The sequence below is a fragment of the Coloeus monedula genome (assembly GCF_965178545.1).
Source record: "Coloeus monedula genome assembly, chromosome: 3".
NCBI classification, from domain to species: Eukaryota; Metazoa; Chordata; class Aves; order Passeriformes; family Corvidae; genus Coloeus; species Coloeus monedula.
The window spans coordinates 293,480-310,055 of record NC_138783.1 but is presented as its reverse complement, the minus strand read 5'-3'; the positions used below and the strand labels follow the sequence as shown (position 1 = coordinate 310,055).

General features: G+C 43.9%; 1 protein-coding gene across 2 annotated transcripts in view; it reads right to left on the bottom strand.

Annotated features, from left to right (window-relative positions):
- The window catches only part of URB1 (URB1 ribosome biogenesis homolog), a gene marked incomplete at its 5' end in the record, with an annotated part of 45,399 nt that overhangs the window by 12,290 nt on the left and 16,533 nt on the right, over positions 1-16,576 (bottom strand). The window contains 17 exons of one of the 2 annotated variants that reach the window (XM_082278862.1): positions 136-238; positions 769-940; positions 1,746-1,809; positions 1,899-2,009; positions 3,723-3,916; positions 4,057-4,115; positions 5,246-5,423; positions 5,619-5,820; positions 6,680-7,541; positions 8,190-8,369; positions 8,897-9,121; positions 9,668-9,864; positions 10,812-10,982; positions 11,685-11,823; positions 12,468-12,584; positions 14,884-15,003; positions 15,846-15,958. In XM_082278862.1, coding sequence (XP_082134988.1) covers positions 136-238; positions 769-940; positions 1,746-1,809; positions 1,899-2,009; positions 3,723-3,916; positions 4,057-4,115; positions 5,246-5,423; positions 5,619-5,820; positions 6,680-7,541; positions 8,190-8,369; positions 8,897-9,121; positions 9,668-9,864; positions 10,812-10,982; positions 11,685-11,823; positions 12,468-12,584; positions 14,884-15,003; positions 15,846-15,958 — 3,207 coding nt within the window. The remainder of the gene's footprint in view (positions 1-135; positions 239-768; positions 941-1,745; positions 1,810-1,898; positions 2,010-3,722; positions 3,917-4,056; positions 4,116-5,245; positions 5,424-5,618; positions 5,821-6,679; positions 7,542-8,189; positions 8,370-8,896; positions 9,122-9,667; positions 9,865-10,811; positions 10,983-11,684; positions 11,824-12,467; positions 12,585-14,883; positions 15,004-15,845; positions 15,959-16,576) is intronic. The other variant, XM_082278863.1, reaches the window with a different exon arrangement.

Sequence of the window (16,576 nt, the reverse complement as noted above, 5' to 3'; positions counted from 1 at the left end):
TTGTTTCTTTCCTCTAAAGTCAGGCACAAATTCCTTGCAGTGTTAGCTCTTGGATCAGGGATAACAGAGTTTCAGGTGCAGCTCCTGAAGCAGAGCAACCTGACACTAAATACTAAAGACAAACACTCACTTTACCTGGTCTGGTGAGTTCACTGAAGAGCTGAAGTAGAAAACAAGGATCATAGAAGTCATCAAGGCTCTTGACTGTTTCATCTTTATATAGTGACTCTTGTATCCCCTGAGACCAAATCCAAACCAGTATTTGTAAGGAACAACATCAATTTCAAGCTTGGTTTCAAACTTCCAAAACCACCTCATCCCATTATAAACCACTTGATACTACACCTTGTAAAATATGATGGAACACAGGGTGAGACTTGCTTGTGTTTAAACCCGGCTTTCACTGTGAGGGTACATCCACAACTATTTCCCCTGACCAGCACCAGCAGGTAAAGAAGCATGTCAGCAAACCGTAAGAAAGGCTGGAGAGCCCACTGACAGCGGATCCTTGGGCTGACCAGTCCCAATCTCACATACATGACAACCTTTGCAATGCACAATCACCCCTGCTGACAAGATGTGGCCCATATCTTGCAATTAATTTGAAAAGGCTCCTAAAGAACTAATTCCAGTCCTCCTATGAATTGAAATAACTCTCCTGAAGGAAACAAACTGCAATGTATTACATGGATGCAAGAAATGAATGCCTCAAGGCTCTTTGTGCACATCCAAAGAAGGGTAACCATGGACAGGCTGAATCAAAAGCACCTGTGATGGCAGCAGCCGGCGATGCTGAGGGAACGACAGAATCGTCTTCATCATCTTCTCTCGATCCAGCAGACACAGAATCTCCTCCATGCTTGGCTGCTGCCACAGGGACTTGCCCAAACTCTTGCAAGTCTTGTGATGCTCCACAGCGGCTGGACCCCACAGAAGGATCCTAAAACATTGATAAAGGTAAAGGCATTAGGCAACAGAGCCAAAAGCAATTACAAAGGAGATCAATTAGTACTGAAATTTTGTCTTCACTTGTAGTTATTACCCTGTGGGACTTGAAACTAGAACTCGTTTCCCTGGCAACACCTTTTCCATCCATCCTAAAGCTTTTCAAATTCAGTCTGAGCGTAACTCTGCCCTCCCCGCCCTCCCTGTCCATCCAAGTCAGAATGTATCTGTTCAGATGTACCTATGGATTTAAGCTGTAAGTGCAGGTAAGAATGACAGCAGCTGCATGAAGGGACATGGATCCAGACCTGCCTCAGCTGCCTGAGCCAGTGCTCTTGCACTGCTGGTGGTATTTCAGCCCCTATCTCCAGGACAGAAAAGGGCACATGAGGAAGGCAGACCAAACCAGAACTGTTGGCAACAGACTTTCCTGTGGACGCTTGGGCACAGGAAAGGGGAAAAGTCCACTAGGGACTTATGTTTCAGCCTCCCAACTGTGAGGAGACCCCTATAGTGGGGTCCCAATTATGGAGAGTGAGGGACTCCAGAAATGAGACATTCCTTCATCTAACCCACAGACACCCAAAACAACACAAGAAAATTCTCTTGTTTAGGCAACACAAGATAATTACATTAGGAATAGGAAATACATAGGAAAAAAACGTTTCCAAAAGCAACATTCACCTTTAGGTTTGACCTTGTTCACTGTCTCCTTCATTTAAAAATGAGAGCCTGGAAAAACAGCAGTTGTGAGACTATCTGTGTGTAGTCTGCCCAAGAAAGTCAGGTGCTCACCTTACCTGGAGTTTATAAGACTTTGATTATTCTTCTCATACAACTGAAGCAGCAGCAGTATCTTCTGATCTAAAAGCCAAGATTGAACCCAAAGTTAGTGACCTGTGGAGACAAGTACAAGATGCAGAAGGAAGTGCCTTTGCCAGGCTGCCACTCACCCACAGCACTCAGTGTGGCCCCGTAGGCTCCCAGCAGCACGGGGAGGTGACTGCTCCCACAGAGAGAGGGGCTGAGCTGCACAGCTGTCAGCAGAACGTCCACCAGCGCCTCTGGAACAAGCACAGCCCGAGCCCTGCAGCTCTCAGTCGCACAGAACACAAATAAACACTCCCAGACCCACTCCCAATGGATGCACACACAACACTGGGCATTTTACATCAACATCTATCTCTAGAGATACCACAGCCCATTTCTCCAATACACTAAAGGGTGATGATGATGCATTTAATTCAAGAGAACATCTTAAAACAGTATTCCCAAGCTGAACATACAAGTCCCATGGCCAGGTGAGGTCCCCAGGGTGGAACACACTACTCTGCAGAAGCTTTCCATGTGTACACACCCACTCTCTGGTTAAAAAGGAGTGCTGTACCCTATCTTGCCACAGCTCCACTCCTTCCTCCCCCACAAGGGCATCTGGAACGAGCTCAGGAGTTGCACAGAGAAAGGCAGACATCCCAGCAACCTCCTCAAGGACTCCGGAATTCACAGCAAAAACTTGTAAGTCCCCACTGCACCTGCAGTAACTACCAGAATGCTTCTGCACTGTGCATTCCTGCAGGGCTCAGCACTCAGTTTGTGAGCCACAGGAACTCTGTCCTCAATTATCCACCTTTGCTCTCTAACCAACTGAGAAGCAGAGAACACAAGTGATCAGGTTCCTCAAAAGCACACAGGCTGGCTGTAGCACGCTCAAGACACGACTCCAGATTTCTTTACTCTCAGTATCTGAAAAGGCCTGAGCTTTGACCCTAGTTATGTGCAGAAATATAAAATGCATGTCAAAACTGAAGAGCTCCTAAAGTATTGGCCTGAGTGAATGCACTTGTGACACTAAGCTTCTGGAATACTGCAGCTGGCCTCAAGAGAATCCATCCTGCTGATCTACAGAAATACAGTCTAAAGGTAAGACACATATGTACAGCAAGCAGCAAAATCTATTCCTTCTTTTTAATTTCACTAAATTGTTGACATTTCACTAAATTGTTGACTTCACAAGAGCTTTTTTCTCTTATGGATTTTTAAAACTTGAAAGCTTGTTTACATGTTGCTTGCCAATAAACACAAAATTTGTTACCAACATGCTGCCCTGAGAATTTTTCCCCCCCTTTTCTTACACAGCTCCTTCAATCACTGAATCTCAAACCCCTGTACAGTGGGGAAAAGCTGAGGTCTACGTAGATTAAGTGCGGTTCAAGTTCAGGCAGGATTTCAGTTGCCAGCAAAGAAGAAACAAAGCCAATCCTACACAGGAACTAGCATCCAGTTTATATTCCTCTGGAAGGATAGTCCTCATTAAAGGCTGCAATATGAAATACACGTAATTTAAATCACCATTTTTAATAAAACTTGCAAAATCAACTTTAAATCTCCTGTATCAACCTATTTTAAAGCAGGTTTAAACATCACAGGACCTATGTGCACCTTAGTGATCTTACACTAACTGCCTCACAGAAACCAAAAGAATCAATCCAAGACTTCAACTGGGTTAAAAATACCAGAAAAACAAACGAACAAACCAAAATAAAAACCCAAACACATCTTTCCAGTAGTTTTAAAGACAGAAGTGTTTAAAACCAGCATAAGATGAATGTAACATTTGGATCCAAGCAGAGGTACAATGCAAAGGCAAATGTCAATATTCTGGAACTGTTAATAACTCTGCAAGTATTTACATAGGTGGCTGTGCTGGATGGAGAGAATATAATGCAAGAAAGGCAAGATTAACTATTTAATAGGGGAAGAAGATGATTAAAAAATACCTCTTATCTGCATGTTCTTGCCATCTTCTTCTCTTGACCTCAGGATGGCTGACAAAAATAGAGAGTGCTGTGTGACCATCATGTGGAGTTTGGAGAGCTTGACTAAGCTCTGACTAAGTGAGGATTCTTTCTTGTATAGTAACTGGATGGCAGCATTCAGGACCCTCAGGAATGTTTCATCTCTGTAACGGTACCTTTGGGAGAAGGATCACAGAGAAGTCAGATCCCAACCAAACCCAAGGAAACCTGCTTGAAATACAAAGCTGTTTAAGAAATGAGAACTCGGCAAAGAAAACTTCGTAAAACCCAAGCAAGTTAAAATGAAAACACTTACTTGAGTCCTGTCTTCACAAGGCTGCACCAGTCATTTGGGTCCACCTCTTCAACCACGTACTGTGTGTAGCGAGTAAAAACAGGTGTTGGTTTACATTGGCACACGGAGCTTCTACAGCAATTTCTGTTCAAGGGACACACTATAAACATGCAAGCCAAAGACTCAGATGGGATGATCAGAGGCTAACAGGGGAAAAAAGCTCTTGGATACAACAATCCTACCTCCTGGTTCAAAGGAAACTGCAAGTGTTGTTTTGTTGGTCTGGGAACAGAGGAACATATGGGCTGCATGGAATTAAAAAGCATGCTGGGCTGTAGGTTCCAAAAACCCAGTGGCTCAAAACTCTTCAAACTCCTGAAGCGTGAAAGGAACCACAACTTGGCAAGTCAAAGCAAGAGACAGGGTACCAGGCTTTTGTGTGGTTTAACTAACCAAGCTTGGCCCAGGCAGTGGCTGGGTGTATGTGCCCCTTACAACTGATGTGCCCTGAGGAGCTGGGAACCACAACAAACCTGTCAGTGTGGAGAAGACTGACAGCTGCACATATAAGCAGTCCTGAGAATGCAGGTGCCAACCTCACCAGGCTGGAAACACCCTCAGGACGGACACTGTGAGGTGGCCCCAGGGCCTGCAGAGTCAGCCAGGTCCTACAAGGGAGTCTCAGCAAAAGCCAGTGAGAGGGCAAAGGCATTCACTGCTCACAGAGACCTTCAGTGTTGTGTTACAGGGATCGGTGTTTACTGAACTCAAACCAAGGGAATACTACAGAGGGAGTGATCAAACAGTGTTCTTCAGGATCAAAGTCCGGATTTCTACTTATGATCAACCAGATTTTTGCCCCAGACTTCAGATGGCATGGCAGGTGGATCTTGGCAGAAGCGTCTCTATCACCTTTTTTTAATAAAAAAAATAAAAACCACTGGTAACCTTTGATCTCTCCCTCCTAAATACCTCATACACCTGTCTTCAAAGGGGATTCTTAGCAGAAAGCCATCATCAAGAACATAAAACTGCTTCATATAAAGGATTATCAGGGCTAAGTTAAGTCTACAAAAGCTATTAAAAGCCCATGGAAACCAGATTCCATAAAACAGGAAGTCAGGTCCAATCTATATTTACAAAATCTACAAGTGCCCAAGCACACATCTGCATTCAGTCCCACTGTGACAAAGCAGGTAAGAAGTCTCACCAGTAATTCCTCTAGCCTCAGCAGCATGGACCTCTCCACTTCCTGCTTGCTTTCATCTTTACTGCTGCTGTACATGGCAACTAACCCCTTCATGCAGGCTGACAACAGATGTCTCCTCCAGGAATGCAGCTCCTCCGAGTTTTTAAGCACTCTGGATATGGCATCTGCCACAGCCCAACTGCAGAGAGATAGTTATTGATTTTTTTTTTTCTAATATTTTAACTTGGTTTTTTGTGTATGTTAAAGATGACTTGCTGCCAAAGTGCAAAGCGACAGATTCTCTGAGGATACGATGCTGTCACTGCTCCCATTCCAATCAGAGTGCTTCCCAGGGCAAACTGAGCCCTGAGTAAGGCACACCCACACTGCCCACCTCTCTTCATTCCCTGCTCTCTCCAGAGCAGCAGGAAGCTGGTCCATCAGGCTGTGCAGCCCTTTGCTTTCTGAAGGTGGCAACAACTTTGAAAGAATTTGCAGTTTCACAGTGGCCTCAGGAGATGCTTCTGTGTCCTGAATCCCAGCGCAGAGCTCCTTCCACAGGGCTTTCCTCAGGACAGGCGTGACAGCCGAGACAACTGTTGGGAGAGCAGAGGGCACAGGTTCCACCACCTGCAGGTGTTCAACAACAACACACTAATCCCAAATCACTTTCTAATCCAGGCCCAGATTACTCGATTTAAAAGAAATTATGCGACAGCAGCTGCTAATCTGCTACAGAGAAGTGCTACAGAGAGGCTCTCTTCTTTACCCATCCTCTACTTCCAGGCTGCTGACAAGGTCTTTTCACTGCGTGACCTTGTAGGTAGAGCTACAGCCACAGTCAGCCTGCTTCCTTTCCTATTTACATTTCTGGGCAATAAGAAGAATGAAAGCAAAGTGATCCTGTTCTACCGAGTTGAATTCTAACTCATCGTTTTGGTGATAGAGAATTTAACCCACTAGTCCATAGATGCAATGCTGCTGTGGGTTTGGAAAGTTCTGGACTGCCAGCCTAGGAGAGCATTACTGTAGCCAGCCTACAGCCGGAGATTCGTTTCAGAGGAAATTTTTGGACTCTGTAAAGTGAAAGCTCAGGTTCTGCAAAAACCATGCAGACACTGTTCTATCTGTGCCCAAGCAAAAGGTTTTACCTCCTGTACAAACCAAGAGAAGCCCAATGACAGATCTTCACATGCACTAAGCATTAAATAAGGGCTTCAAAAGAGAAATCCTGGGCAGCAGTAACTGTAAGAGCACTTGGCTTCAGTCTCACAGCCAACCCTCAGCACAGCCCTTCACCTTTAGTGCTGCAGAGGTACTTACAAGAAGTCATTCGAGGTCAGACATCTAAGTTCTATCACCTCTATCTGTTGTGTGGATATTCCAATACCTTAAGGCCAGCAGACCCTAAATTTGGCCTCCTGAATCAAAAACAGGGCTCAGTGGTGCCTTTACCTGCAGAAGGTCGGCTGAAACCATATTGGTCTCTGCATTGCAAATACACGTTAATGAGTGGAAGAAAGCTCTCCATGTGTTTCCTGAGGTACTTCCCAGTGGCACTGCTCAGACACCAGAGCTCGAACTGCAGCAGGTGAGTCCTGGAGTGCTGGATCAGCATGGCCACAATGGCCAGGGAGGTGCACGAGCGCTGGGCAAGGCAGTGAGCCTGCACCTCGACACCAACTGCAAGAGCCAGGGCTGGCTCACTGTGAAGAGCCTGGAGGAAAACTTTCTCCAAATCTTTGCTGGCTGATGCCGACATCAATATCCCCAAAGCTTTAATGTGCTCTGTGGATAGCAGAAGTTCTCCTTGCTGGGGATGCCTTTGGTAGCTGTCTGTGAGGAGCTGCACCAAAATTTGTCCATAGAAGCTTAACTGTTTCCCTTTCTTAAGGGATTTTTCAGATTTCTGAGCAGTCAAGCTCATCTCAGGAAGTCGCAGCATGGTTAAAGTGATCTCCTTCAGGTGAGCTGCACTGATGTACATGTGCAGCTCCTCCAGAGCCTGCAGCTGATGAGACTTCCTGGGACAGACCTGGCTTCTGCCCTTCCCCACAGCCTGCAGCTCTTCCAGGACACTTTTTCTGATAGCTTCAAAATACTTGGACAACACATGTCTGTGATCTGCCGTGATGCTCTGCAGGATGGGGGCACATGTTTTCAGCAGCTGGAGCACTCCGGAATTGAGGTGAGCTGACAGGAGCTTCACAGTGACAGGGTTCAAACCAGGCTGAGGAATAGAGCGCAGTTCCAATGCCAGGAACCAGCTCTCCAGTGTAGGATGTCTGAAAATCAAGATGAGCATATCTTCCAGTGTCTGTAACAAACAGATGTAACAATATCACTTAATGGATAATCACAGTCCAGGGTAAAAAATGAACTCATCCATCTGCCTATTTTCCACAGCTTGTCAATTATAATTATTGAACATGAAATCGTCTACTAGCTGGCCAGAGGATAAAAATATTAATGAATTACAAGCTCATAAATATCATTCTTCCAACTTTTATGCTGTGGGATTTATGCTGTTCTACTGAACATTCTAGACATGTCTAAGCACATCTCCAGAGGAAAACTGAATATTCTGGGGTTCATCAACACAATTCCATTCTAATCTCCACAAATTAATGGAACAGATGAAAGAGGGAAAAAAATTCACTCCTCAAGTACGTAATTGTCATAACAAGGCTTTACACAGGGCTGAGAGAATGAATTCTTTTCTGCAGAAGTGATCTCTTTCAGGACGTCTCCTGACTGTGCTCCAGCTCAGGGCTGAGACTGTGGGTGATGCAGCTCAGTCACATCTCCAGACAGTAGTTTTGCAACTGCTGGACTACATGTTCTATGTTCCTAAGTTTTCCTCCAAGACCTTAACAGCATCTCTCTGTTCAGCAGAACTACTCCCTAGAGAATCAATCAAATCAAAGTTTACTAACAGGTGTCTCTGTATCAAGGGATCTGGTACCTTGTCATTTGAAGACTCTTCTGTCATCAGCGACTCCTCATCTATGAAGAGATCTGACTCAGCCTGATGCTCTTCCCGTTTCTGCTGATTATCCAGCCTTATTTGATTGCCCCGGCACAACAAGCTGCTCAGCATGTCCACATAGAGGTCAACGAGTTGAGGACCCAAAGCTTTACCAAGCTACGAAAATAAAGACATCTTGGAAGTGGAGAAAAGAGGAGGATGGGAGCAGAAGGATAATTATGCAACAGGAATGGGAGTTAAGTAAGAACTACTTAAGATTACAACCTCTTGTGGGGGAAGGAATTGCTCCCCTATGTAGAATCCTGATAAATAAATAATAATAAATATTGATAGATTTTCATTTATACAGTGACATTTGATGTTACACAGGCCAGTGAATTTTACTCTCTGGAAAGGCTTCTTAAGGAGACCCAGGAGCTGGATTAAAATCTCGAGCTTATTTGCACTCACACGGATCAGTAAGGTAACCCATGCAAAGTAAATCCAAGACTCCTCAACAGTCAGAAGAATTGACATTTGTTTACAAATTAGGTGCAGTTTTGTCTTGTGCTCTGTAGCCTCAGAGCCAAGTACAGGGAAAAGCTGCAGAACTGGAACCTAAGTTTTAACAGCCAAGTCATTTGTACCTTCTACATTAAAATAAACCAAACATAACTACAATATTATTACAATATTGCTCTTACACTGCTGAAGTTCTCCACTGTGGATTTCAGGTATAGCAGCACATGCTTTACTCCCAACAAAAGCTGTTCAGGTGGGAGCCAGGAAGCCAATTCTCTCAGTTTTGTCTGAACACGATCTTCCAGTAAGATATTGCTCCCTCTCTCATAAGCTCTCTTTAGCAAAGTGGTGAATACAGAATCCAGTGTCATAGTAGGTTCTTCGCTTACCTCCTTGTGGTTTTTAAACTGTTTAAAGTGAAAAAAAGCATAAGAGAAAAATAATGATGAGTATGAATCAAAAATCTCTTCAGCCACCTTTGTTTTGAGATGAGCTCTGAGCTGAACCCGGGCTGAAGCTCCAGGAGCACAGCTATGCAGTCCTGCTAGAATAGAGCTGTCCAGCAGTATTCCCAGGGGAATCTGTAGTGCTCACTGCTGGCCTTGCAGAAAAACTCACCAAACCCAGCCCAAGGGGCCTCTGATCCCCAACCCACCTGGGGGGAACTCCAGGCACTGTGAACTCAGGCCACGGCACGCACTAGGCTCTGCTGCGCCTGGTGAGGGGTCTGTGTACAACCCCTGAGCCCTGGCATCACCTCCCAACCACCACAAAGCTCTCTTGTGTCATCAGAGGAAAGCCCTGGAGCAAATTTGTGTCCCAATGTGATCAAGAAGAAATACAGAATTAGCACAATAAAAATACTCCTTCTGATGGAAATGTAACCTCTATAAACTGTGAGGTTTTTATAGGAATACTGGCTCAAGAATTCAGTGACTTCAGGTATTCCATACCACAGGTTCCTGAGATTGCTGGGGTATCCAGAGTTTATAGTATTGGTTAAACTGGTAGAGCTGAGGATACTTAGCAACTTTCAGAGACTTGAGATCTTTATCATACAGCTGGAACATCAAGCAGAGGGCAAGGGGTTCTCTCTGAGAGTGTAAGAGGTCAGTGAAAACAGCAACAAGGTACTCCACAATGTGTGCTCCTAGAAAAGCAAAAATAAATGAAACTATTGACATGAGCACAGGCACTGGGGCAACCCTTCTTACTTCCGAGGCATCAGCCCACAGAGCATCACTCAGAAAAGTACTGAATAAGATCAAAAGGTGTTTGTAGTGACCTAGACAAGTGTTCCTGACCCACTGAGGCACCTGAAAAATCCTCCACACATTAGTTCTTGCTGAAGTGAATAATCCACCTTCACTGTGTTGTGCTAAGCATGCCTATATTTTAATAGGAAAAGACCCCTGCCAAGCACCACCTCAGAGAACTGATTTATACTGGGGGGGCTCACACCCCAGTTAACATGTGCAAGTTAAATAGAGAGAATTTTCTTTCAGAACTGGGACTTTCAGTCCACCCCAGGTGCCACTCAACTGCCAAATACACAGAGGACTTAGTGAGGTGCTGTGGGGTTGGCAAATCCTGCTCCAAGCCCACCTGATGCCCCTGCGACTCCAACACTTTCCTCAAGGAGGTGGTAGAACTTTGCAATATTTGCCACCATAGCTTTATACTGAAGAAGTTTTCTTTGGAAAATGCATCCATTTCTTACTTAAGAGTGCAGTCCTCTCTCCCTGACCTCGGGAAGAGCTGCCATGGAAACCACTTCTCTCTCATGATCTCCACACTCTGCTCTTAAAACACTGTGGTACTGAAGCCAACTACTTCCAGACCAAGACTGCCCACGCAGGGACAGCGTCTCTTCTGTTTAAGGTCAGGGAAAAAGGGTAGAAGCACCTACTGAGCTTTAATGTCTCCCTTACGCAGGAAACACCATGGATCTGCACCTCCTTCTGCTCACAGGGAAGATAACAAAATGTCTCAAGGTAAAAAATGATAAATGGTAAAAAATTATGAAAAATGGGTAAAAATGATGCCACTTTCACTCCACTGGCAGAGATGACAGATAAAACCAAAAAAAGTCTGTACCTGTTCCATTTTCAGACTGAAGCAACAGTACATTCCTGGCTTCTAACGCAGCAGGGACAACAGCACTGAAGGGGAATGTTTGGATAATCATGTCTTCATTTAAAGAGAAGCCAATTTCTTCATCTAAGCCATCACTGCCCTCGATCAGGACATCCACCATATCCAGGACATCTAATAAGTGAAGAAAAAATCTAAGCAGAGGATCCAGACTAACTGGAAAAACAACAGAAGTAGAACACAACACTACAGGAATGAAAGACATCTTTGTAATTCCTCCAAAAAAAAAAAAATCAAAAAAGGGATGAGAGCAAGATTTGTCAAGTAATAGAATGTTAAGTGCAACATAAAAATCACAGCTGAACTTCACTCTGCCTTTCAATGCTGCTGTCCAGCACAGGTTGCCCAGAGCAGCGGTGGCTGCCTCATCCCTGGCAGTGTCCAAGGCCCGGTTCGACAGGGCTTGGAGCACCCTGGGCTACTTAAGGTGTCCCTGCCCAGGGCAGGGGGTGGAACTGGAGGAGCTTTAAGATACCTTCCCACCCAAACCATTCTGGGATTCCACGATTCTAAGAACAGCCCCAGAGAGAAAGACTAAATTTCCATTTTAGTTAAAAAATGCTGCTGCAAGAGCCTGAAGACAGATTTCAAATACTGTTAAAATGGCACAACCACATCAGAAATTGCTTTTGAGGATAAAGTGGTTACTTTGCAATTCTGACTTCTACTTCTGATACCAAGCACATGTGGAGGGCTGAATCCTGAAGGTCCTTACTTAACAGGATTTCTATAGTTACCCATCCCCAGTTTGCTGATTAGGGCTAGAAAATGTAGCCCCAAGTCCTGGCACTCTGTTGTTGAGGGGTTACCACATACCATCAATGTGAGAGACAGGGATGCTGATGTTATCAGAGTCCTGTTTAAACATAGTGACCTGGAGCATGCTGGCTTCCTGAACCAGGTCTGCTGCCTTGTCTGTGTAGGGATAGGGGTTTGTCACCAGCTTCAGCAGGATCTGTCAGCAAAGGCAGAGAGAAAGGTAAGTGCACAAACTGTGGAGTGCAGGGGAACTGTATGTTGCTAAGAAAGACCATGTGCTAAAAGTGGTTAGAAGCTGGGCAGGTTTTAGGAGGACAACTTCCATATCACTTCTGCAGGATTCTGCCTACAGGTTCCTGCTCTATAGGGGACACTGATGGGAAAAAAAAAAGTCCGCTGCAATTTGGCATCTAAATTGCTACCACAGACTGAGTCCCTGGGGAGACTGCGCTGGAAAGGAAGCGCTGGGCATTCAACATCCTGAAGAGTAAACAGGAACTGTCAGCTTTTCTTGTAAAAGATCACGATTTACTGAAGTCCGATAATTCTGGCACCTAAAGAGGAGATAAAAGCTACCCACACATACAACACTCTACCTTTATACCAACAATGCTGTAATAACAACTGATCTTTTTGGATTTCATTTTCCTCCAGATCAATTTGCTGTCCTCCCATCCGAGACAAGAACGACGTCACCTTGGAAAAAGAATCCCAAACACTGCTTTTCTCCAAATTCATTCACTGATCTTTGACAGGTTTCTCAACAATAGCAACAATATCTCTCGTTTCCACTAATACTATTCTTTGCACTGTTTATCCAGTTAATTTGAACATTGTTACCCTTTCCAAAAACTGAATCACTGCTTCCTTTTGGTCTTCTTTTGTATTATCCAAGTGTCCCAGCCAAATTGAAAGTTCCTTCCATGTGTACTCAAACACTCCACTGTCACGTAAAACCTGTCCAGGAAACAAAGGGGGAGGTGTGTAAATAAACCTCAAAACACCTGAAACACAAAACCCCAAGAGACACAGATCTTTTTGTTTAGTAACTTCATGACTCCTCCTTCTGGGAAAGAAAAAAAGAAGAGCATGTTGATGGAAAGAAGTATCTGTTACGCTCCTCACCCTATCAGTTCAAGAGGCCTTATTCCCACTCACTAGGGGGACTTTAACTGTACAGTGGAGAATAAAAATCTTACTTCTATCATTTTTGGAGAGCAGGTTATACTGCTTTCAGAGGGTTGTACATCTTTACATCTTCACAGGCAGGGAAAAAAAAAAAGGCACCTTAAAAATAGCTTGTAGGGGAGTTTTAGAAAACTACTGATCTAACATAAAGGAAAATCATTGCTAAATTCAATCTAAATCAGGCTATTTGTAAATTGAATTAATCTAAAAAATTAGGCAGATGGACAAGCAGTCACATAAATGAGCAGCGGGTTGTGACCACAGCAAGGTCCAGAGAGAAGTGCAAGTTGCTGGGCGTGGTGAGGTAGACCCAGATATACCGCAACCAGGAAACAGGCTGTAACATACCTAGAAATTTTCCCTCACTTCCATGTTCTCTAAATTCGGGCCCTGACCTCAGGCACCCCAACTAGGAGCTTGGTGACTATGTGCTCCAGCTCTACAAGGAAGAAAGGAGGAGGGAGAAGAGGAGAGGAAGGAATCGGAGTGACACCACAGTTAAACCTCACTCTCAACAAGAGAGGAAACCTTGCCCAGCTTCCTGATGCTGGCACCTACATTAAATGACTGCAATTACACAGGATGAATCTGTGCCTTTGCTCCTCTCCACACACAAAATACAAATGAAGCTATCACAACTCATTTGTTCTGTGTTTACTCTGTACAACACCAGCATCTCTAAAAATAACTGCTGCTTACACAAATCTGACAGGGTAATTAATTGAAATAAAGAAAAAGTGAAGGAAAAAGGATTCATTTTAACATAATTGACTATTTTTGGCAGAGTCTTGAAATAGAAATGCACTTGCAGCTCTCACGAAAACACGCAGGAACAGAATGTGAAATCCAAAAACAAGCCTTCAGCTCCATGGCACTGTGTAGAAAAATAAGTCCTTACCATCTATTTTTAGCAGTCTTTCTGCTGACGTAACTGCCTTAACTTCCCTGCTCCTGCATTTCCTTCAGAGAAAATGCCATGGACTGAAGTGGAAAGTGGACACAAGAACAAGTCAGGCAGTCCATTCTCCCACTTGGCAAAAGAATCTAAAACCACCAGGAAAACAACACATTTTGAGCAGTTTTTAGTTCAGACATTCATTACTGGGAGGCCAAGTGAACCTGCCTTTGATCCCTTGCAAGGATCAAGGGCAACTAAACCCTAATTCAATCACTGTAACTTTGGTCTGCTTGACTGAATATTACAATGGCACTCTGTGATTGGAGCTAAATGCAAAGATTAAATACACAAAGCTGGGTACAAATTTGTGTGCCATGAATACTGCAGGACACTGCACGAGGAGCCCTGTTCAGGGCCAGAACAGCCTCCTGGATTTTCTCCTGGCAGGATAGTTTGGTTGCACTTATTACTAATGTAAATCTTTACCCCTACTTAGATAACTAAAAGACATCCTCTTTTAACAAGGTGCTGAAAACAACAGCCACTGGTGTCTTGTGGACTTGTTGGCCAGTTTTTCTGAAAAGTCAAATAACTCACTTAAATGGAATGATGCCTTAGGTTTTAGGAGGATTTTAACACCAGGGGATTTAAATTAATTTTTAAGACAAAAAGTACTCCTTGCATCAAAGCTTGTATCAGACAGTAACAGAAAGGCCTATTCTGCAAGACCAGAGCAAACTAGCTGAAGCTTCAGGAAGGCTGGAGGGCTGAAGTACAGATTAAATGAACAATGACAAAAATCAAAATCAAAAGTAATCTCTTTTTGATCAATGTCAAGACCTTTGCAGGTACAAAATACATTGACTTTGTTACAGTGTCAGAATTAATTCAGCCTAGGGGGTGGTCAAACATTAAAGACATTTTCCTGAATCTTTCATCAACTGCTGCAGGAAAGTCAGTTCACAGCATTTATTTTCATAAAATATCTAGCTAATAGCCAGTTATGTGACAGCAAATTCCAACAGCAGTCACAGGAAACAGAAGAGGAGACTCTGTTGACCACACAACCATGCAGTAAAGGTATCTGCTTTGAGGAAAAATTTTACAACCCTGAAATTTCAGGCCAGTGGGATGTAGTGAATATACTGATAATTCAATTCAAATTCTTACCTTAATGATTAATTTTTTGGTGGAAATTTTCAGATGAGAATGGGTACTTGTAACAAACATTTTCATCAGTAAATAGAAGACTGATTTTTCACCAGATATCTTCTCTGACTCAGAGATGTCCTACAAGAAAAATGTATTAAAATTTCCCTGCTACAGCAACACTGTACAGGACTATGTTGCACTGAGACTGATATGTAAGGTAAGTATATTATTTTATAGACCTGCCCAAAAATCCCAAGGCCAGAAATGAATGGGATCATTTACACTCCTTTGCATTCAACGAGCCAGGATCATTGTACCCACTTGTAAAATGCTTTCCTGGAAAGCGGAAGAAGACAGAAGTAACAGACACCGTAACTACTACAAGGACCCAAGACAAAGCCACCTCCCTCATCAATCATCTTTTACTCCCCAGTCATTCCACTTCTATCCCCGTTACCACACTCCATGGGTGTCTCTGCTTCCCCTCAAAGTCAGGTCCACTCCTTTCTCCTGACATGGCAAGCAAACTCTAGACAGAGTTCTTATTTTACAAGCCTGCAGTAAAAAAGAGAGCTGGGGCCCTGATGGTTTCCACTAATTGTGGAGAGCATTAAAAAATGTTGGAATCTTCCTTGGGAAAGGGTGGGATGGCTCCAATCAGTGGTTCATTTCCCTGGTCTGCAACCTCAGGCTTTCCAGGCAAGTGGAAACCAGCACATTATCACTTGTGCTCCTTTCCAGAGTCACAAAGAGCTACAGGAACTTCTCCAGTGTTCATCAGGGAGGCAAAAAATGATGTCCCTGTAAAAAACCTTTCAGCTCAGAAGGGATTTTTCACTCCTGCTAAGACTGTAATTCCTGTTGGTCTTATAAAAGGTCACCTCCTAAAATGACTGGACTAATTTAAAACAAGGCAATGACAGATGGAAAGATTTGAGAACAAGAGTCCAAGGAAACATAAATTTGCATCAGCCTCTTACCTGTACTCTGAACCAGGCAAATTTGTTTGCAGGAAGTTCCAAAGCCACTTTCAGTATATGGTGCTGGAGAAGAGGAGGGACCTCCTCCCGCAGGCCCTTTTCAGTGACTATACCTGAGGTGTGAAAGCAAGAAACCAACTTCAGTTTGGTCCATCTTCCTGAGATCTCAGAATGCTCATCTTTTAGGGTTTAAAACACCTGGCAATTGGCAGATCTTCATATCAAAGGGTCCCCAGACATACTGCAACTATGTTTGGCCAGCCCAAGGTGGGAATCCAGTCCTCAGAGGGAGACTCCATCACTTGACCCCAGCACAAACCATTGGTCCTACATGGGAGTATAAAATCTCTTTTATCAATCTCAGCAACCCTGAAAAGCTGTGACCTACAGGATGGATAAACTGGAGAGCAAAATACAGAATTTAAGTCAACAGGAAATCTTAACACTCATACTATGACAATATTTGCTCCAGACAATGGGACTTTACACTCATGTCTCTCCCTACATCACTTTTATCACCAGCAAAGGCATAACCTCACTTCCTCTGTCACAGGTCAGGCAGCTCCTGCAGTGTGATCAAAACCTGAGCTGCTCACACCTGACCTGCAGGTAAATTACATGGGGACATCAGCTGTACAAAGCACTGGTGCCTGTGCCTCTCAGAGCCCATGTAGGATCTTTGTGGCCCATATTAGAGAGACAACAATACTTTTAAACAGTTGCCACCAAGG